This window comes from Dermacentor silvarum, chromosome 9 (assembly GCF_013339745.2).
Source record: "Dermacentor silvarum isolate Dsil-2018 chromosome 9, BIME_Dsil_1.4, whole genome shotgun sequence".
Lineage (NCBI taxonomy): Eukaryota > Metazoa > Arthropoda > Arachnida > Ixodida > Ixodidae > Dermacentor > Dermacentor silvarum.
This window is the reverse complement of record NC_051162.1, coordinates 96,353,174-96,375,344: the sequence shown is the minus strand read 5'-3', so window position 1 is coordinate 96,375,344 and position 22,171 is coordinate 96,353,174. Positions and strand designations below refer to the sequence as shown.

Sequence of the window (22,171 nt, the reverse complement as noted above, 5' to 3'; positions counted from 1 at the left end):
GACTTGCCGTCCGTCGACGTCGCCTCTCAAGAGTTATCACTGATGGATTGCTCCGCAACCGAACTGCCGCTACCTCTGGAAAACGGCGGAAGCGAGCGCTGCATCACTACGACCGTGCAGGAGGACAGAGCTGTGCAGGTGTCGTCATTATTTTCGGTTTCGGCAATGGAAAAACGAAAGTGGAGACGTAAGGAGCGAGACTTGAACGCGCGAATTGAGCGAATCAAGAACACCGTCGACAAGTACAAACAGGAACTGCAAGAGCTCAAGGAAGAATGCTATGTGTCTGCATTCCTGCAAGTTGTGGAGAAAGCGAAAGAGAAGGACCTGGCTGCTTCAATATTAGTGGAACAAGTTCAGAATTTCGCGAAGAAGAAACCAACGTGGTCTGAAGTGACAGTGCGCCATGCTGTGGTTTTGCGTAACCTCTCGACTCGTGCATACCAACACGTAAGGAGCACAGGTATTCTTCGGCTTCACTGTCCAAGTACCCTCGAGCGCTTTATGGGCTCATCACGTGGAGAAGTTGGCATGACCGAACTCGTGAAGCAAAGGCTGTTTGCAGAACTCGCTTCTCATCCCTCGTTGCATGCGAGGGCATGCTCTTTAATTGTAGACGAAATGCGCGTCAAACAACGGCTACTGTATCACAAGCAAAGAGATGCCTTCATCGGCGAAGTGGACTATGGTGTGAACTTCCCCAAAGAAACAACAAATGAGCCTGTGCTGGCCAACTCACTCTTGTGTTTCGTCTATAACGGCCTTTCAGTTTCGTTCAAAATACCCGTGGCGTACTTTTTCGCAAGAAACTGCACTGGCCGTGAGCTGCACATGCTCATGAGACACGTTCTGAAGGAAGTTGAAGAAATAGGATTTTTCGTCGTGCGCATTGTCACAGACAACCACAAGATCAATGTCTTGGCTATGCAACTTCTGTGCAACGGAAGCCTCAAGCATTGCATTGACCACCCTGGCAAACCTAATCGAAAGCTCTTTCTTGCATTTGATCAGTGCCACCTGATCAAAAACGTGCGATCACAGTTTTTGTCCCGTGACATCGGAAAAGGCGGCGAAATATCAGCGAACCACTTGAAGAGCCTCTACAGAATGCAGCAAGGCAGCCTTGTAAGGCCAGTACGATTTTTGACGAAAAAGCACGTATTCCCTACCAATATGGAAAAAATGAACGTGAAGAGAGCAGTGCAAGTTTTTTCTCCTCCCGTGACAGCTGCTATGAAGCTCTTGCAAGAGCAGGCGGGCCACACGTGCTACGCAAGCTTCGCGGGTGTCGGACCGACGGTGCAATTTATGCACACCGTGCACCGCTGGTTCGTGCTCATGAATGTGAGTAATTGTACCCAGCACATACATCAGAAGAATGCTGACTGCAAGCAGTTTGAATCTGCAGGCGATGAACGACTAATCTGGCTGGAGACAAGCTTCCTCGACTACCTGACCGATCTCAAAAGTCAGTGCCTGGCAAAGAACTTTCTAACCAAAGGGACTTATGAGGGTCTTCTGATCACAACTCGTTCGAACGTTGAGTGCATTAGATATCTTCTTGAAGAGATGTCTTTTCACTTCGTTTTGACGAGGAAAATGTCATCGGACCCAATCGAGTCGTTCTTTGGCTGGCTCAGGAAATCAGCAGGATCAAATGACCAAACGGACGTCCGCGCCGTGCTCACAGGCATTGAGAAAACCCTCAAGACCGGTATCGCATCGGCGTTGAGTACAAGCAACATAATGGCAGCAGAAGAGAGTGATTGCTTGTCAACGCTGCCACAACAGAAAACCACAAGGGAGCAAACCAGCGAGGAATTCCCTGCAGATGCACGTAGAGAGCTCATAGAGCGACTAAACCGAGATAAGCCTCTACTTCCCACTCCAGATGTGGCCGCATTGGCTATGGTTGGTGGCTACCTCGCAAGAGCCCTACGAGAAAACTTCGAATGTGTGAAGTGCTTCGCGCTCTTAACAAAAGCCAAACGCCTCGACACCATCGGACTCGCTCATTAAACACCAAGACCGCGGTGGACTTCTTTACCCGTCTGCACAACTTCTAGATGTTCTCTACGCACTACAGAAGTTCGTCGAAGTTCTTCTAGCAAGAAGAAGGCGTATGCATCACCCTCTAAAGGAGGCTGTGAACAATGCTACCGAAATCCTCCGCGAGCACAAAGCTTTGATGTGTTCGAAGCCAGGGCACCAAGAGAATTTGCTCAAATTGTTGCTTACGAAGTTCTTTCGCCCAATATTCACCAATTTCGCTCTGAAAGCGACAGAAAAACAAGACGTCGCCAAAGTGTTCGCAATAAAGCCACTGTCACGAAAGACCCTGAAACTGTGAGCTTGATCTCACAGCTGGGGGCCTAAGTGAAAGGTCCAATTTTCACAATATGTCTCGTGTTGCTTGCTTTCAATGTACTGTGGGGATGGAAAGAAACGCGAACAGTGCGGCACCTACATTCTCTGATATTTCGCATTTCTTTTCGAGTGGTTGCAGCCTGCATGATAACTAGAAGCCACTAGAATAAAACTATTCTACCATCTTTTTATTTCCACCAGGGTCACAGCAGGATGAAAACATCGCGCCGCACTGTGTGCGTTTCTTCCAATCACCCCTGTACATCATGAAAAAACACCAGTGCAAGCTGCGCATTTATTTCACAGCTCCATCTCTAATACGAGCGCAAGTTTCTCTCCACAAGCACGCGCGCAACAAAGTAGTCGCGTCGTCGGCTCTGGGTATGGGGCGGCAGCGCGGCGTGGTGGCGAGCGCATGAACTAGAATGTACGGGCGGAGCGCGTTGCTCTGCTCGCCACTCGGCGGGCATTAAAAAATATAGGAGGCTGTGGTCATGGAGAAGGAGAAGCTTCAATTTTGACACGTAAATGTCAGTTATAGACGCATGAGTTAAAAAGTGACGCGTTAGTTTCTTTTGTTTATTTTTTTGGTATCGCAGGATAAAATTCCGGCCTCGGTGACCGCATTTCGATACGGGCGAAATTTAAAAACACCCGTGTACCGAGCATTGGGGCACGTTAAATATCTCGCGAAGGTCAAATTAATCTGGAGTCCCACACTATACGGCGTGTACGTCTCATAATCAAATCGTGGTTTTGGCACGTAAAACACCAGAATTCATTCGTAACTGGCCGTTGTAGTTTTATTGCGATAGCAATTATATGGGCACTCCAAAGCAGATTTCTGCCGTCGTCGTCGCGGTCGCCGTGAGGTTCCGTATGACGTCAATGGAGATGAAATCGTCGCCGCGCGCCGAACGCTGTATGTGCGAGTGAAGGGGCGCGAGGGACGCGCGCTTTCACGGGGAGTGAACGCACGGCGGCGAACAAACGCGCGTTCTCCGCCGTAGTAGTAGTGATTTTATTGAAGAAGAAAGTGACGCTTATTTTCTTCTTCAATAAAATCACTACTACTACGGCGGAGAACGCGCGTTTGTTCACCGCCGTGCGTTCACTCCCCGTGAAAGCGCGCGTCCCTCGCGCCCCTTCACGTTCTCCGCCGTGCTCCCTTAAGGGCTGCAGATGTAGGCGTCTCTTTCCTCCTTTACAATCACCGTATATGTAGAGCAAACGCGCCTTCTTCCGACGCGCGAAAGGCCTTGGGGGGGGGGGGGGGGGGAGAGAAGGGAGGCGACGTTTAGCTGCGGCACCAAGGGCGCGATCTTGTACGCGTTCCAAAATGGAACGGAGGCGTTCCGTTCCATCGAGCCGCACACGATTGGCCAATTTCAACCGCGACGTTCAAATTGACCAATCGTGTGCGGCTCGATGGAACGGAACGCCTCCGTTCCATTTTGGAACGCGTACAAGATCGCTCCCCAAGTGCCTATTTATATCAGATGCTCCGGCAACAGTCACCAACGCCGCAAGCATTTTGTGCGAACGCGGGCAAAACGCCGACGGCGTCGACATCAGTTCTGCGTGTTGCCGGTGCTGCTGCATGTCCAAGTTATACAGCTGATAAAGCTACTATCATTACTCCGTATAGCTCTCTACAAATTTGCTATCGCAATTGATGCTTCGCCTTTCAGGTGAAACTGCGACAACTTTTTTCGTGTCATTGGCTATGGTGTTGGGCTGCTAAGCACGAGGTCGCGGGATCGAATCCCGGCCACGGCGACCGCATTTCGTTGGGGGCGAAATGCGAAAACACCCGCGTACTTAGGTTTAGGTGCACGTTAAAGAACCCCAGGTGGTGCAAATTTCCGGAGTCCACCACTACGGCGTGCCTCATAATCACATCGGGGTTTTGGCACGTAAAAACCCATAGTGTAATTTTTTGTCGTGTCAGTTATGTACAGCTGCCCACACAAGGCAGCTGCGAAAGCCGATTTGGGCGATCACCACCAATACATAAAAAAATATTTCAACTTAGAAGCAGCACCTCTACAAACACGTCCAGTATACGTAGGTCGTGACCGTTGGTATCTTAGAGCCTCAGATCGTTCCCAACTTTTCTAAGTGTGAAATGTAAAGTACCTTTAGAATGTAAAAGACTTGGTATATAGACGCAGCATTTGTTTCATACGCACGTCGAACGTGTGAAAAAGAAAAAAAACCTAGCGCTGCACTTTGGTCGGAACATTCTGTTTCAATGACGCTCACAGATAGCGATTCTGGATTCATAAACTGGCTGTGACGTGTCATACTTCAGAGCTTTTACCGTCTGCTGCCGCTAATACGCGGAGAGGATCGCCCTTGTTGGGACATCGGAAGCACAAAATAGTAGCATGCATTTCTGTTGTTCGCGCAGGATGGCATTGTTTTTCTGTCACCTTGTCGTTACGCTATTCGCAGCATCTTCGGGTAAGTACCTTCGCGCTTTATTTTATTGACTGGCAGCCGCAATACATATTGGGATACAATTCAAACAGAGCCAAAGGTTCACAGCGACATTGAAACTTGGTGGGGTCAACACTGCGTGAACAGGGGCGGCATCAGGCTGGAGTTGACGTCTCGGCAAGGAGACCTGTCTTCGACGGGAGTGTCACTTCGCCCTGACGAAGAGGTTGCAGTTGGGCAGTTAGGTACGTGGTACGCGGAAAAAAAATTAACGTAGCTTGCACTACTGGCGCGAGGCTAAAGAAACAGTGGAGCTGATCGGCACCTACCTGGTCCTGGCCTTACGAGTTATACTTTTTCAGAATTTTTTTATTATTGATCAATTATCGATGCGGTATTGATTGGCTATCGATTGCCCATCGAAAGATATTGGCCACGTATCTGGTACCGTAGGCGAAGCCCTACGAAGTCATCCCCAGCATTTTCCGGAATTTATTGGTTATTGGTCGATTAGAGATAAGCAATTGATGGGCTGTCGATTTAGTTTCTCGTTGAACTGACTCGTCCTTCGCGTAACAATATATTGTACTGAAGGCGAATGACCGCGCTTCGATGTCTGGGAAAAGACGACGACGATGAGTGGTGGTTGTTGTTGACGCTCTAGCTCGCGCTCGCCAGTAACCAGACCTGCATTTTCGAATAGCTTTCTCCAACGCCACGTCCAAGCCTGCTCGAAGAACAACACCCCCACTTTAAGTGGTGGAGGTGCTGGGTACTGTTCATCCTGGAACTTCGCAGCCGGACGCTACCATCAGCTTTCACCATGACTGATCCTGGCCCATCGCAAGCTGCTCCCGTGCCAACGACAATCCACTGTGCTGGCGTGCCCCGACAACGCGACCCACCTATATTTAGCGGCACCGACGACCAGGACGTCGAGGATTGGATCGTCGAATGTGAACGAGTGAGCTCTTGTAATAAATGGGATGACCGCGCCAAGTTCACGAACGTTCACTTTTACGTCACTAATGTAGCCGGCCTCTGGTTCAAAAACCATGAAACCGAAATCAAGAACTGGTCGACCTTCACGGCAGCAGTCGCGGAGGTCTTCGGTCGTCCCGCCATGAGCCGGCTTCGTGCGGAACAGCGCTTGCGCAGTTCGAGTCCAACGCAGGGAGGAGACGTTTACAAGCTACATCGAAGATGTTCTCTCCCTGTGCAAGCGCGTCGACCCATCTCTCGCCGAAGGGGAAAAAATAAAGCGCATCATGAAAGGAGTCGACGGCGATGCATTTCAGATGCTTGTCGCTAGGAACCCCCAGACGGTAGCCGACGTGATACAACTCTGCCAGACTGAAGGCGAATGACCGCGCTTCGATGTCTGGGAAAAGACGACGACGATGAGTGGTGGTTGTTGTTGACGCTCTAGCTCGCGCTCGCCAGTTACCAGACCTGCTTTTCGAATAGCCTTCTCCAACGCCACGTCCAAGCCTGCTCGAAGACCAACACCCCCATGTATATATATATATATATATATATATATATATATATATATATATATATATATATATATAGTGCATGTATAATCATTATTTAAAGAAAGACATCATGGTTCATTGCAACGTTTCTGTCCTCGAGGTTTATGCTGCACAACCGGTCTTTATTAGCAGTCTGTATCTGAGGCTACATGAGATTTTTACTTATGTAGTCTTGTCTGTGGGCACTCAAATTTCACGCACTCACGTTTCCTGTTCCTTGAACTCGAAGCCACATTACGGGAAGGCAGCGTTTGCTTGTCCCTCGCTATTTTTTTATTTGTTTTGGTGTTTCAATGTGTATTTCTATTAGTTAAATAAAATAAAAGTTAGCCCAGGCGAAACGTCAGTGAAGAGCCGCAGACCCCGAGTTGCGGGAGCGCGATGTTGAGCCCAAACGTCAGCGAAGAGCCGCCTATCCTGAGTTTAGGGCAAGCGAAGCGGAACGCTTGCGTCTTGCCACAAGCTTCGTTTACCCCCATTTCCTCTACAGGAGAAGGGCTGGTGATTTTTTTTATCCAGCGGCTGAGACCAAGGCGTTCGCCAGCACGAGTACTGAGATCAGAGCACTGCTTGGCCTGCTGTGGAAACCCCTTGCCGTGAGCATTGCGGACCGCGGGCAAGGCGTCTCCTTGGTCAGCTCGGGGGAGCACCGTTCATGGTCTGGCTAATGGCCGCATATACGCCGAGCAATACGGCTCGCGCGCGAGCTGTCCGCTGGGCAGGCTGGCCATTCCTGCAACGTGCACTGCGGTTGCAGGAATGGTCAGCATACAGACTGTCTGCTGAGCGGTCGTCCCCGGTTTATGAAGAGCCATCTTCTCCTCACCGCCCAACACCGAGGCGTGTTCTACGCCGTCACCCCTCACTTCGGCAACCTCTCATCTCCTTCCTACCGTACCGTGAGCAACTTCGAACTGTTCATTTCTGGGACTCACGGCAGCCTTAGTTCTAGCCTTGTACGTGTGTCATTTGAGGTGCTTTAGCTTTCTGTGGTTGTAGTTTATGTTCAGTTTTCATAAATGTAGTTTGAGTTTTCATCGTTATTTCGACTACTTTTCTTGCGTTCTTTCCTCCTCGCGCGGCACGACAACCAAGTGTGACAAAGTCCCGTAATTTCTTTACAATTACATATATATATATATATATATATATATATATATATATATCATATACTCGTATATCGGAAACCCTTCCGGGTCATTAAAGAAAGCAAAGGGCCGTTAACTTTATGATATATTGTGGTCAAGCGCAACAAGATCTCAAAACATGGTCAAAACAGTGTCAGAATATATATATATATATATATATATATATATATATATATATAAAATGTTGTGAGTGCTTACTGTGCGGTTCATCTTCATCTGTATGTACCCATCCTCATGATCTTATGTCTTTAGTGGCGCCAATGACAGTCCGATTTATCCTACCGGACAGTGTACTGTTCGTGTCCTCATGGACGGAATTTGCCATCATATACAGCTGACTGTGCTTTCTTCGTGCGCTCATCCGATCATCTTAGGCTTGAATTTCTTGTCAGCTGCATCTGCTCTCATTTCGGGCAGACAACCCCTCAATACAAATTACGAACACCGAGCTCTCTGAAGCTGCAGAGTCCTCGCCACCCGAACTTGTCACAGTGGCAGATTTTGTCCTTGCACCCGGCCAAGCCCACATTCTTACCATCAGATCAAGAGACAATATCGACGGCGACGCAGTGGTTTCCCCATTCTCAGCGCTGCATTTTTCGGGAAATCGCCGTCGCCTCTTGTCTAGTGCGATTCTCTCGCGGCTGCGCCAGTCTGACCGCCTACAATACATCAGAGCCACTCCTGCTGCCGGAGGGCCCCACTGTTTCCATCCTTATTGACGCAGCACCAGTATGTGTCGTCACTGCTTCGCCTGTTTTGTCCTTCACCGACTGTACGCCCACGGATGGTTCAACCAGTGTTCTCAGGGCCACTGTGAGTTCAGATCTGAGCACAACCAAAACTGATGCCTTCCTGACCATCCTAAGGAAACACCAAACTTGCTTTGACATTTGTTCGGGTGGCTTGGGTCAAATAACCATGGCCGCCCATCGCATCGAAACAAACGGATGCCACGTCATTCGCCGCCGCCCTTAACGTGTATCGTCTGCTGAACGCACGGTTATAGAAGACCAAGTCAACGATATGCTCGGGCGGAACGTTATAAGGCTGTCAGCAAGCCCTTTGTCTTCTCCTGTTGTCCTAGTTAAATAAAAGGACGGTTCGGTACGCTTTTGCGCTGATTATAGGGCACTAATCAAAATTACCCGTAAGGATGTCTATCCTATGCCTCGTATTGACGGTGCTTTTGATACCTTACAAGGCGCCGAATACTTTTCGAGCCTCGACTTGCCTTCCGGCTATTGGAAGATCCCGATGCATGAGCTCGACAAAGAGAAGACGGCGTTAGCAACACCTGATGTCATTTTCGAATTCAATGTAATGACTTTTGGTTTGTGCAATGCGCCAGCCACATTTGAACGAATGATCGGTACCGTACTCCGCGGCCTAAAATGGAAAACCTGCCTATGTTACCTGGACGACATTGTCATCTTTTTGTCCAGCTTCTCGCAGCACCTAGAACGTTTAGACGACGTTCTCACTTGTCTTGACAAGGCCGGTCTCCATCTCAATACTAAGAAATGTCCATTTGCGAGCCGCAGCATCAAAATATTAGGTCACGTCGTCAGCAAGCATGGCGTTGAGCCAGATTCTGACAAGGTCGCTGCTGTACTGCATTTCCCAAAACTAACCACATCTAAAGACCTTCGCAGCTTTCTCGGATTAGCGTCGTACTTCCGCTGCTTTGTCCGTGACTTCATGACTATCGTAGCTCCTCTTCATAAACTTCTGACCACGACCACACCCCCTACCTGGACGGATGAATGTGAAGCCGCCTTTCAGACCCTCAAGCGATGCCTCACGTCAGGACCAGTGCTTCGTCACTTTGATCCCACAGCCTCTACTATCCTACACACTGACGCAAGTGGGCATGGAATATAGGCGCTGTCCTGCTGCAGCGGAACCACGCGTCTGAAGAGCAAGTCGTGGCCTACGCGAGTCGTACTCTTTCTCCTGCTGAGCGAAACTATACTATCACCGAACAAGAATGCCTCGCCATCGTATGGTCCGTACAAAAGTTTAGCCCCTATTTATATGGCCGCCAATTCACAATTGTGACTGACCGACATGCTCTGTGTTGGTTATCCTCCCTGAAGAATTTGTCCGGACGCCTCGGCCGTTGGATGCTGCGTTTACAGGAGTACGACTACACTATCACATATAGGTCTGGCAAGCAACACCAAGATGCTGATGCTTTATTTCGCTGCCCGCTGCCGCCAAATGCCCATGTCTCCCCTTCCATCCGTTCGGCACCGCCCAGCCAACCTACCACAACGATGGCCCCGGTACGGTTCATGACCTCGGTAGACATTCTGTCATCGGGAGACATCGCCTCCCTCCAACGTGCAGATACTTACTGCCGCACAATTATCGACCGGTTCACTGGCTTATGCCGTCCACCCGACAGCTTCGTAAGACGACACCTTGCACGCTTAAAACTTCATGATGGCTGATTATTGCGGCAAGTTTACCACCCTACCGGTCACCGATGGGTCCCAGTCGTCCCTCGCTCACTTCGCCTGCAAATTTTACAAGCTTTTCACGACGACGCAACGGCTGGCCATTTGGGTTTTACAAAACCTACGACCACATTAACTCTGGCTGTTTTTGACCTGGCCTGTACACTATTGTTTCCAAGTACGTCGGTTCGTGTGCGTAATGATAACACCGAAAACGTTCGACCTCTCTGTCCACCGCCCTTTACAATCCATTGCCGTGCCCGTCCGTTCTCTTTGAATTCGTGGGCATCGACTTATACGGACCCCTTCCGCTTACACCTGCGGGTCACCGCTGGATTGTCACCGCCGTGGACCACCTCACTCGCTACGCTGAGACGGCAGATCTTCCTTCTGGTGCGGCCTCTGAAGTCGCCGAGTTTGTCCTGCACGCCATTATCTTGCGCCACGGTGCGCCTCGTGCTCTTCTAAGTTACCGTGACAAGACATTCCTTTACCATGTTCTTGCTGAAGTCCTGCAGCTGGCTTCAAACACCATCCATAAGACCATCTCAGCGTATCATACCCAAACTAAAGGTCTTACCGAGCGTTTCCATCGAACTCTGTTCGACATGATCTCCATGTATGTTAAACCCGATCACAAAAACTGGGACACTATACTTCCTCTTGTCACGTTTGCTTATAATACTGCCGCTCAACGAACCAAAAACTGCAGCCCCTTTTTCCTCGAGTATGGCCGTGCACCGTCTTTTGTTTTGGACACCATCTTTCTCTCTACGCCTTCAATTCCATCCGCATCTCTACCAGAGGAGTTCGCCGCCTGCGTCACCCACTGCCATGAAATTTCGCGCGCCAACACCGCCACAATTCAGGACAAGATGAAAGATCGTTGTGATGCGACGCGTCGTGTCATTTCGTTCCGCCCAGGCGACGACGTGTTCCTGTGGACACCTGTTCGAGTGGCTGGGCGCTGTGAAAAATTTCTTCATATGTATCGCGGCCCGTACACCGTGCTTAAAAGAATATCTCCCGTGAACTGTCGCGTGGCTCCTGTCACCTCGGCTGCTGACCAACGTTGCCGTAGCACCGAAATCGTTCGTCTCTCGCCTGAAGCCACCGCAGCGGTGGCCTAGCGGTGGAGCATCCGCCTCGTATGCGAGAGGTACAGAGATCAAATCGCGGTGCCGCCGGAAAACCACTGGTTTTTCTAATGGGTAGAGGTGTTCCCTGGCCTGGTGCTCGGCTCTCGTAGGGGTTCACATCTCGAAAGAGGGCCCAATAGAGATTTCAAGAGTTGTCTCTGGGCGCCTCTTGTCCAACCACCGAGGGCCTTGCTGAAGAGCATCCGCCGCGGCTGTGGGAAGCAAGTGCTGCCACCGTGTACCTACCGGTAATATAGGTGCAAGGTCATCCCAGGTCTGTTGCTCTGCCATTATGGGACCTCAACGCTTGGGAAGGGGTGTTTGTCCTCAACCCGAAGGCGTCCCCACCTCAATAGATGCTTGGGGTGCCACATGGGAAATGACCGCCGTGAGAGCGGACCAAACATCACTTTGTTTTTTGTGCTCAGGAGGGTTTCGACGGGAATTCAGGGCGCAGGCTCCTTTCCCAATCGTATCACCCCTGAAGGAAGCCGAACGCCAGGCCGGGGTATGCTTGTGCACATTTGAACCAGTGGGTGCCCGGCGGTGGTGAGAATCAAACCCACAACGTCCCGCAGCCGAGGCGGGCGCTCTTCAGCGCTCGTACCGTTTCTGACTTGCTGCCTTGCCAACCGCTTTCGTGAGAGGGGGAGGGGGGGGAGTTAGTGTGCGCGCTAACTATGCAGGTCATCATCGTGTTCATCTGTAAATACCCAACCTCATAATCACATCATCGTTTGTCGGGTTGGTGCTCACTGGCTCTCGCGCTGTGTTGAAATACAAGGGCTCTGCCTTCGTCCCGGGTGTCGTCTTAATATATATATATATATATATATATATATATATATATATATATATATATATATACACGCACACACAGTCAGGCATTGAAGTCTGTCCCCTGCAAGAAGTGCTGTCATGGCCTTCTTGGCTGATGAGCTGTGAGGCCAGGCTCCCAGAGCCCTTGTCTACTCCGCTGAGGGTGATGCTTTCTGAATGACAATAACGAATAGTTGGAGAGCAAGGAATGTCGCCGCAGTCAACCTTTCGACAAGGGGACTCGTCTCCATCAGCACAGAGAAGACAAGTCCCCTTGACGAAACCTTGGCTGTGGTGACACATTCCTTGTTCTACAACTTATTCGCCATTTCAAGCCTGCACCTACCTCTAAACTTCAGTCTTTTCTGAATGAAAATAGGGTGCTACGTTGTCTAGTCTGATGACGGCAAATCAGTTCTGCGGAAATCCGCAGGACGGACGAATATTCATGAGTAAGAAATAAAAGAATTATCATCCACCCGACCGTAGCACGAAGCTATACAATTAAGGAAACCCAGGCGGGTTTCTTAAATGGAAGACTTCGCCATTGAAGAAAAAAATTTATCCTCGTCCGGAGGTCAAGCCCGGGACTAAAGCCTTCCTGAAACCGTCTTTTCCGGACGCCTATTGTGGGGCTGTCTGAGAAATTCGCATGGGCTTCTTCGTAGCTTCGTGCAAACCTCAGGTGAATGACAATTTTTCCCTTCCTCGTTTGACATATGTTGAAATTAGCGCATGTGCGTTGCAACACAATTATGGGTAATTCAAAATTCACTGAAAATTCATCGCAGCAAGAGGCGTTTGCAACAAGGATGACGTCGCATAAAAATTGGCACCGTGCATCAGGCTGGTGAAATCGTACGCTTACTGTAGACAGTAGAGAGTTACACCTAAAACACATTTAAATAAGTAATAGTGGCTGAACTGTGGTGGAATACGCCACCATTTCGTATCAAACGGGAATTCACTCATAATAATCATCGTCATGGTTGCAACATGCTGCCATTTTACGGACATGTGGGCTTTCTATGTTAGGCTGGCTACCAGTTTCGTTATACCTCGACCAATGTATTTTTCAGCTAATCTCGAAACATCTACCAAGTGTCTTGCAGACTGGAAAGAATGCCCGACGGAAAAGTCTGGGTACTATTACGATAATAATACAGACAAATGCGTGTTTTATAATGAAAGTAGGACGTGTGGCCCGCAACGCCACTTATTCCCATCTGAGGAACAGTGCAACTGGGGATGCCGAACAGGTTCGTACCAACATCATTTTTCACTTCATTCTGTTACTTTCTTGCCATGCCAGAAACTGCTAGCAAATGTCTTTCACGTGAGGCTGCTAACTGCCTAGCAACTCCATGTAATTATTGGCCAGCTCATGTGCTCTTCGTTGTTAAATGAATAAATGAAGCATAAAAATTGTATAGCTATGCCCGTGTCATATGTCCCTTTTTCTTATAGTGTAGTAACTATTTCGTGATTGTGAGCATGAAAGTTACTTCTCTAGGTTACGATTTCTTTCCCATTTGTGATTCCTTATTCATTCTGATTTCCACCATACAGATGTCAATAAAAAAAACAAATAAGTTTTTCTTTGTTAGGCACTGGTATAAATACAGGTTCACACAGCTGCCTTTGTTAGCGCAAAAGAAAACAATCATGCATTATTTTATTACAGGGTCTTCATTTAGCGTTTCTGTACCCGCCGTATTGAAGGCACTTGTATGCCCCATGTGGTCCGGATCCATAATCCTTTATTATCGGATCAAATCCTGTTTAAAAATCCGCATGTTCCCATATAAACCAACATAACAATTGACCAGCGTTCACGTAGTTGCAGGTCGGAAACGGCATGAACGAGCACCTGCATCAGCACGATAATACTTGAACGGGAACGCCTACCTCCCATCTTTCAGGAGAATGCAAAGCATGTGGTTCTAGACCTTTATTCGATAAAACTAAGATTATCGTCAAGCAAAAAAAAAAGAAAGCTCGTGAACTTGCAGAAGCATTACACATAGAAAATATGCGCGATGATTGTATTTCGGAGCCGTCTCTCTCAGATAGTGAGACGCAAATGATTCGGGATCTGTTCTATGCGCACCCAGATGGTGTCTTCTTGTCTTCAGTTTTGTTTCATCATCATCAGCCTATATTTATGTCCACTGCAGGACGAAGGCCTCTCCCTGCGATCTCCAATTACTCCTGTCTTGCGCTAGCTGCTTCCAACTTGCGCCTGCAAATTTCCTAACTTCATCACCCCACCTAGTTTTCTGCCGTCCTCGACTGCGCTGCCCTTCTCTTGGTCTCCATTGTGTAACTCTAATGGCCCACCGGTTATCCATTCTACGCATTACATGGCCTGCCCAGGTCCATTTTTTCCTCTTAATGTCAATTACAATATCGGCTATGCCCGTTTGCTCTCTGATCCACACCGCTCTCTTCCTGTCTCTTAACGTTAGGCCTAACAATGTTCGTTCCATCGCTCTTTGTGTGGTCCTTAACTTGTTCTCGAGCTTCTTTGTTAACCTCCAAGTTTCTGCTCCATGTGTTAGCACCAGTAGAATGCAATGATTGTACTCTTTTCTTTTCAACTTGAGTGGTGAGCTCACAGTCAGTATTTGGCAATGCCTGCCGTATGCACTCCAACCCAATTTTATTCTTCTGGAAATTTTCTTCCCATGATGAGGGTCCCCTGTGAGTAATTGACCTAGATAAACGTACTCTTTTACAGACTCTAGAGACTGACTGGCGATGCTGAATTCTTGTTACCTTGCCAGGCTATTGAACATTATCTGTGTCTTCAGCATATTACTCTTCAATCCCACTCTTACACTTTCTCGGCTAAGGATCTCAATCATTCGTTGTGATTCGTCCCAACTGTTGCTGAACAGGGCAATGCCATCTGCAAACTGAAGGTCGCTGAGATGTTCGTCGTTGATCCTCACTCCTAAGCCTTCCCGGCCAATCTAATAGCTGGAATACTTCTAAGCATGCAGTGAATAGCATTGGAGAGATTGTGTCTCCTTGCCTGACCCCTTTGTTGATAGGTAACTTTCTACTTTTCTTGTGGAGAACTAAGATAGCTGTGGAATATTTGTAGATATTTGCCAAGATATTCACGTATGCCTCCTGTACTCCTTGATTACGCAATTCCTCTATGACTGCTGGTATCTCTACTCAACCAAATGCCTTTTCATAATCTATGAAAGCCTAGTAGAGAGGTTGATTGTACTCCGGAGATTTCTCAGTTACCTGATTCATGACATGGATATGATCCATCGTAGAATATCCTTTCCTGAAGCTAACCTGTTCTCTTGGTTAACTGAAGTCAGGTGTTGCCCTGATTCTATTGGAAATTATCTTGGTGAACATTTTATACAATACAGAAAGCAAGCTAATGGGTCTATAATTCTTCAGTTCTTTAACGTCTCCCTTCTTATGGATAAGTATAATGTTGGCGTTCTTCCAACTCTCTGGTACACTTGAAGTTGTGCGGAATTGCGTATAAAGGGCCGCAAGCTTTTCAAGCATGATATCTCCTCCATCTTTGATTAAATCGACTGTTATTCCATCCCCTCCAGCAGCTAATTCCCTGGTCATATCTTGCAAGACCCTTCTAACTTCATCGCTAGTTATAGAAGGAGCCTCTGTATCCTGTTCATCACTACTTCGAATGAAAGTAGCTTGGCTGCTCTGGGCACTGTACAGGTCAGTATAGAATTCTTCCGCTGCTTTTACTATGTCATCGAAATTGCTGATGATATTACCATGCTTATCTTTCAGTGCATACCGCTTGCCTTGTCCTACGCCAAGTTTTCTTCTAACTGATATAATGCCGCGTCCATATTTTACTGCATCCTCAATCTTTTCCACGTTATAATTTCGAATATATGTTACACGCGTGTGGTATTTGGTTGTTTGAACGATGTGCGCGGGCGCCATAACTCGAGAAAAGAAGAGGAAGAAGGAGCTGGGCTCGCGCTGTGAGTCTAACGGGTCAGCGCTGCAACCGCTGTTGTAAATACAACCTGTAAATAGTTGGTATAGTCTTACTGACTGGTCATTCGCGTAACATTCTGGTGGAGGTGCTGGGTACCTTCAACCAATTGACATTCCCGCGGAACCATTCTTTCGGGTTGGTTTAGATTTACTTGGTCCTTTTCCTCTTTCTACCTCTGGGAACAGGTGGGTCGCTGTGGCCACAGATTACGCCACGCGCTACGCCATCACCCGAGCGCTCCCTACAAGCTGCGCCACAGATGTTGCCGATTTTCTTCTACACGACGTGATTTTATTAGATGGAGCTCCGCGACAACTTCTTACAGACCGTGGCCGGACATTTCTGTCAAAAGTTATCGCGGACATCCTGCAGTCCTGTGCCACGAGGCACAAGCGATCCACGTCATACCATCCGCAAACAAATGGCCTCACGGAGCGTCTTAATCGCACTCTCACAGACATGCTCGCGAAGTATGTCTCTTCCGACCACACTGACTGGGACCTCGCTCTACCGTTTGTCACCTTTGCGTATAATACCTCGCGCCACGACACAGCCGGTTATTCGCCATTTTCCTTCTGTTCGGCCGAGAACCAGCACTGCCCCTCGACACAGCCCTCCCTGTTCACGCAGCAGCCCACCAGTGAATATGCACTTGATGCCGTCGCCCGCACTGCCCACGCAAGGGAAATTGCCCGAGACCGCCTTCTGCACTCCCAAGAGAGTCAAAGGCGTTTGTACGACCAGCGACACCGAGACGTGCACTTCCCGCCTGGTTCTTTGGTGCTTCTATGGTCTCCGTCGCGTCAGGTCGGCCTGTCAGAAAAACTGCTGTCTCGTTACACAGGCCCCTACCGAGTGCTTCGTGCCGTGACTCCCGTCACCTACGAGATCGCCCCTGACGCCCCAACTGCTTCCCAGTCCAGTGATATCGTGCACGTTACACGACTGAAGCAGTGTCACCCTCCCAGTGATGACATTTAGACGCTCCGGGACGTCGCTTCTGCCGCCGGGGGATTATGCTACACGCGTGTGGTATTTGGTTGTTGCACGATGCGAGAAACCAAATACCACACGAGAAAAGAAGAGGAAGACGGAGCTGGGCTCGCGCTGTGAGTCTAACGGGTCAGCGCTGCAACCGCTGTTGTAAATACAACCTGTAAATAGTTGGTAGTCTTACTGACTGGTCCTTCGCGTAACAATATATTACTTTCTTCTCGTTGTTCAGTTTTGACAGTTCAGCGAATCCTATTTGATATCTTGAATTGGACACTTTCATGCTTTCTCGTTTTTTTTATTAGGTCCTTTGTTACTTTGGAGAGCTTACCTAATGGTTGCCTTGGTGCCTTACGTCCCACTTCAATTGCTGCTTCTGAGATCAGCCTAGTTAGGACTTCAGAAATTACCTCTATGCTGTCTTCATCGTCCTGTTCTAAAGCTGCATAATTGTTGGTGAGCACCAGCCTGAATTCGTCGGCTCTTACCCTAACTGCGTCTAGGTTGGCCTGTTTCTCCTTTACTAATTCGATTATTTCTCTCTTCATATTGAGAGAAATCCTAGACCTCACTAACCTATGGTCACTGCACTTTACCTTACCTAACACTTCTACATCCTGCACTACGCTGGGATCGGCGGAGAGTATGAAATCTATTTCATTCCTTGTTTTTCCATTAGGGTTTTTCCAGGTCCACTTCCTGTTGCTGCTTTTCCTGAAGAAGGTATTCATCATTCGGAGCCTATTCCTTTTCCAAGTATTCTACTGACATCTCTCCTCTAGTGTTCCTAGAATCGATGCCGTAGTTGCCAATTGCTTGCTCACCAGCCTGGTTTCTCCCCACCTTTGCATTGAAGTCGCCAATGACTACAGTATACTGAGTTTGCACTTTTCTAATCGCTAATTCAACATTTTCATAAAACTGTTGTATTTCTGCATCATCGTGACTGGAGATTGGGGCGTAGGCTTGTGCTACCTTCATTGTATACCTCTTATTCAGCTTTATTACGACGACTGCTACCCTCTCATTAATGCTGTAGAATTCATCAATGTTACCCGTTATATCCTTATAGACTAGAAATCCTACCCCGAATTCTCTCTCATCTGGGAGACCTTTTTAGCAGAGGACGTGGCCGTTAGTCAGCACTGTATAAGCCTCACCAGTTCTTCTAACCTCCCTAAGGCCAATAATATCCCAGGCAATGCCTAATAATTCCTCAAATAGCCCTGCTAAGCTAGCCTCACTCGAGAGGGTGCGCGTGTTGAACGTTTCCAGGTTCAGTTTCCACTGGCGGCCTGTCCCGACCCAGAGATTCTTAGCACCATCTGCCGCGTTGCAGGTCTGACCGCCGCCTTGGTCAGGTGCTTCGCAGCAGGTGGGACTGAGGGCCATGGGTTAATTGCAGGAGTCATGAGGAAGGTAATGGCCGAATACTGCATCTGGGAGGCCAATTCCTGTTCTGGTGAGGGAGTGACTTTGTTGAAGTTTAGTCTCCCTTCCTAATTTTTTTCTTAATAAACTTGAAATCTTAGACAGCGCTTGTCGTGTGCCCTTTCTTTTTGTGTTGGCATCGTTTCGCGCACTGATTCAAAGAATGCATCAATTCCAGCAATCCCAGGTTTCCACCGTACGACCATACAGATTACGGCAAGGGACACATAGGTGTTCTTTAATAGGGTTAGGGTTGAATTAGGAACTATAGAAGAGGCTCTGCATATGAGAAAATACAAGTTTGTGATTCAATCATGCATCCGAAAATTGGAGCAGTGTTTAACCTGCCAAAATGAGTTTGTACCATGTGTCCCAGCTAAGGTTAGGCAAGCTGATAAAAGGGCAAGAAAACACGAAGAAAAATACACTCATTTGTGAATATAGGGGGTCACTATAGAACATACTAGAGTGACTCCGAAGATCCAAGGTCAAAGCCGTGCGGTCTGTCAACTTGGCTTCTATATAAGCAATAACTATATATTGACAGCGTGTGGTGAGCTGGGTTACGAGCGCTGAATGATGTGACACGGCAAGCAAAGTAAGAGTGAAATACTAACCTTATGGCTACTTTTGCACAAAATTAAGCAGTATTTTTTTTCTACAGCTATATCCGGTTTACTATTCTCTCTTCCTGTCTTTCCCTTTCGTACCCCCATGCCCGATTGCTGACCGCCGTTCAGGTGTCAGCTACCTAAGCTAGATAAGTACAGTCCGGTCAGCAGCAATATTTTCCCTATTGCCCATTATTATTAAATTAGAAAGTACTGCTACTATACCTTCCGTTTAATTTGCGCATTATTTGACAAAGGAGTTCTCTTTGTCCTAGCCGTACCGCAGATGCATTTCATTGACGCGGGAACAAGGGTACAATTAAATGTTTGAAATATTGAGATTGTTCACTAAACAAGTTATGCTGGAAGATTTGTTCCTGCGTGTTCCGGTGTATTGAGTTCATAAGAATGTGATGGTTAAAACATTCAGTAGTTATATTATTATTATTGCCGTAAGCGGATCTGGCACCGAGATCATTACAGCTCTTGGGCGTTCTTTCCTAGCATGCTCTTTTCTCGCATTCCATTACACTGATTCGCCCGTTAAATAATAATGAATGTTTTCTGCCTTGTTCTCAGCAATATTTCTAAGCGAAGTTTTAGTTAAATAGCGAAAAAAATTCATGCATTCTGTCAGGGTTTTAGTGGTGGCTTTGGCAAAATCTTTGCAATAAGAAGAGATGACACTGTGGCTGTCATTTCACAAGAAATGGGGACTTCTTGCAAGCTATCTGTATGTGGGAGGCTCGGCCGGAAAGTTTCTGGCCTGACAAAGAAAGAGACGTGGTATCGGGCTTAAATTTTATATATTCATCATAGTGACCCTGCATTTCAATGCACTTTTCTCAAGAGTGCTGCAACTGATGACAAAAAAATATTGTTCCAGGATGTTCAGCCATTTGGACACAGCATCCCTCACACCATCATCACTGGGGAATTTCTTGCCCTTGATGTGCGTCTTCAAAACGGGGGGAAACTGGTAACCTGAAGACGCCACGCCAAGAGAATACGGCGGATGTGGTAGAAGCTCTTAGCCCGAGTCATGAAGTTGCTGCAGTGTCTGACGAGCAAGCTGATGTGCTGCGTTGTCGTGCAGGAACAGGACACATCTTCCCAAGTTTACGGGGCGTTTCAACTTGATTCGTTGTCGCAAGCAGTCTTGTCGCAGATGTGTCGCAAATGCGGCAGTAGTTGCGAATAATAGTCAGCATTTATAGTTTGTATTTTCGGCAGGAAATCCGCCAGGATAACAGCCTGTGAATCCCCCAAAACTGACGCCGTGGCTTTTCCCGTAGAAGGTTGCCAACTTGGCAGGGTAACGTCTTTGGACGAGGAGATTCCCTGGGCATCCATTGTCGGGAATGCTCTTTCGTCTCGACACCACGTTTCATCCTTGGGTCACAAGCGTGCCCAAGAAGTTATCCCGGTCTGTAAGCATGCGCAGCACCTGGACATTCGCAGCAACCTTGTGCATGTCCAGGTAGGTGCTCGTTAATGATGATATGCACACGTTCCTTCGAGCAGCCCAGACATATTGCAAGTGCTATCTGTGCCGGTGATTCGCTATGATCATGTCATACACTTTTGCGACTTTCTCTTCTGTAGAAGCACTCCAACCCCCCACCCCACACGCGGTTTCTTCACTTGGAGACTGCCGTCCACGTTTAAATTCGTTTACCTATCATTTGAGTGTCGCATATAAAGAAGCAGTGTCGTGCCAGATGTTTTGCCTGTCCTGATGAATTGCTTTGGCGGTCGCACCTTTCCGGAGCAGATGTGGAATTACAGTTCGATCGGTGATGTGCTGCTCACTTACGGATACTTACATCTTCCCTCATAATTAAACCTGTATAGTAAGACTTCTACAACGTTAAACCTGAAATGTAGCAGGCATTCATTAGAAACTTACTCTCCAACATACGGCAGTTTCGTACCCAACAGCTACTTCCTTCTGGATAAGGTCAAAAACTTTCCAGCCGACCCTCGTATATAATTTAAAAGTACACCATTTCCAATTTTACGTGACCGCATGATATTGTGAACGAGGATCGAGATAATAAGCAGAACTTAGACTGACCCACAAAATACACCTTTAACTTTTAAAGCTCAGTCAGACATAGCCTGACCAAAATCAGGCGTGAACCCTAACTCGCTTATATCAGACCCAGCTTGGCTCACTCGGACTCATGGGCTTACTGAATTATCTTCACTAGGTCTTAGCTATTACGTAATAACTGACTCAATCAGACTCACACAACAATAGGCCCCACCCAAGGTATTCATATATAGACAGTCAGATTCACTAAAGATGGCGGGGATTTGGCAGGTGATTCAGAATTTTGTAATGGTACTCAGACTCACAAGTGGCTACGAACTGAGTTGGCTGTTGAGTGACTTGTCATATGTAAAATTCTGAGAGGATGTTACCATGAGTGCTATGCGCAGACAACAATGATGAAGTGGTTACTGAACGCAAAGCGCTGAAGCGTGGTTCGACTTTTATAGCGCTAATATTTTAGGCGGTGTGGCAATGAATAACCATTCTTTCCTTTTTTTCGTGTGTGCGTGTGAGGAAACTGTTCATTGTCCATTACGAATCGCCTGGAGGAGGACTTCAGATAAATTTTAACCACTTGAACTTCTTCGATGTCCAATACAACCTCAGCACGTGGGCATTTTCTAACGCGCTTTCGTCGGAACAAGGTCTCACAACCTAAGAGTACGACATATTGCGACTCAACCTGCTCGGTTCCTTTCCAATTTCCAAGAAAGGCAACAAACGGATTGCAGTCGCTACGGATTATACCACTCGATATGCAATTACTCGAGTGTTGCCAAACAGCTGCGCCACAGACGTAGCCGACTTACAACTGTACGACGTCATCCTCCAACATGGTGATTCACGTCACCTACACTCACAGATCGCGGTCGCTGTTTCCTGTCTCGTGTGGCTGGCGATCTACTTCGATCATGTGCTACTCATCACAACTTCACGACCTCATATCACCATCAAACCAATGGACTCATCGAACGCCTAAACCGTACACTGACCGACATGCTTTCCATGTGCGTTTCCGATGACCACCACGATTGGGACGTTGCGCTTCCGTTCGTCACATTTGCATACAACTCGTCGCGTCATGAAACTGCCGGCTACTCACCCTTCTATCTTCTCTTTGGACGCCATCCCTTATTACTCTTTGACACCTTGC

At 47.8% G+C, this 22,171-nt stretch overlaps 1 protein-coding gene across 1 annotated transcript in view; it reads left to right on the top strand.

Moving 5' to 3' along the window:
• The first annotated feature begins 4,635 nt into the window (after positions 1-4,635).
• The window catches only part of LOC119464851 (kunitz-type serine protease inhibitor bitisilin-3-like), a 30,084-nt gene continuing 12,548 nt past the window's right edge, over positions 4,636-22,171 (top strand). The window contains exons 1-2 of the mRNA XM_049656033.1: positions 4,636-4,833; positions 12,995-13,174. Coding sequence (XP_049511990.1) covers positions 4,758-4,833; positions 12,995-13,174 — 256 coding nt within the window. The 5' untranslated portion in view covers positions 4,636-4,757. The remainder of the gene's footprint in view (positions 4,834-12,994; positions 13,175-22,171) is intronic.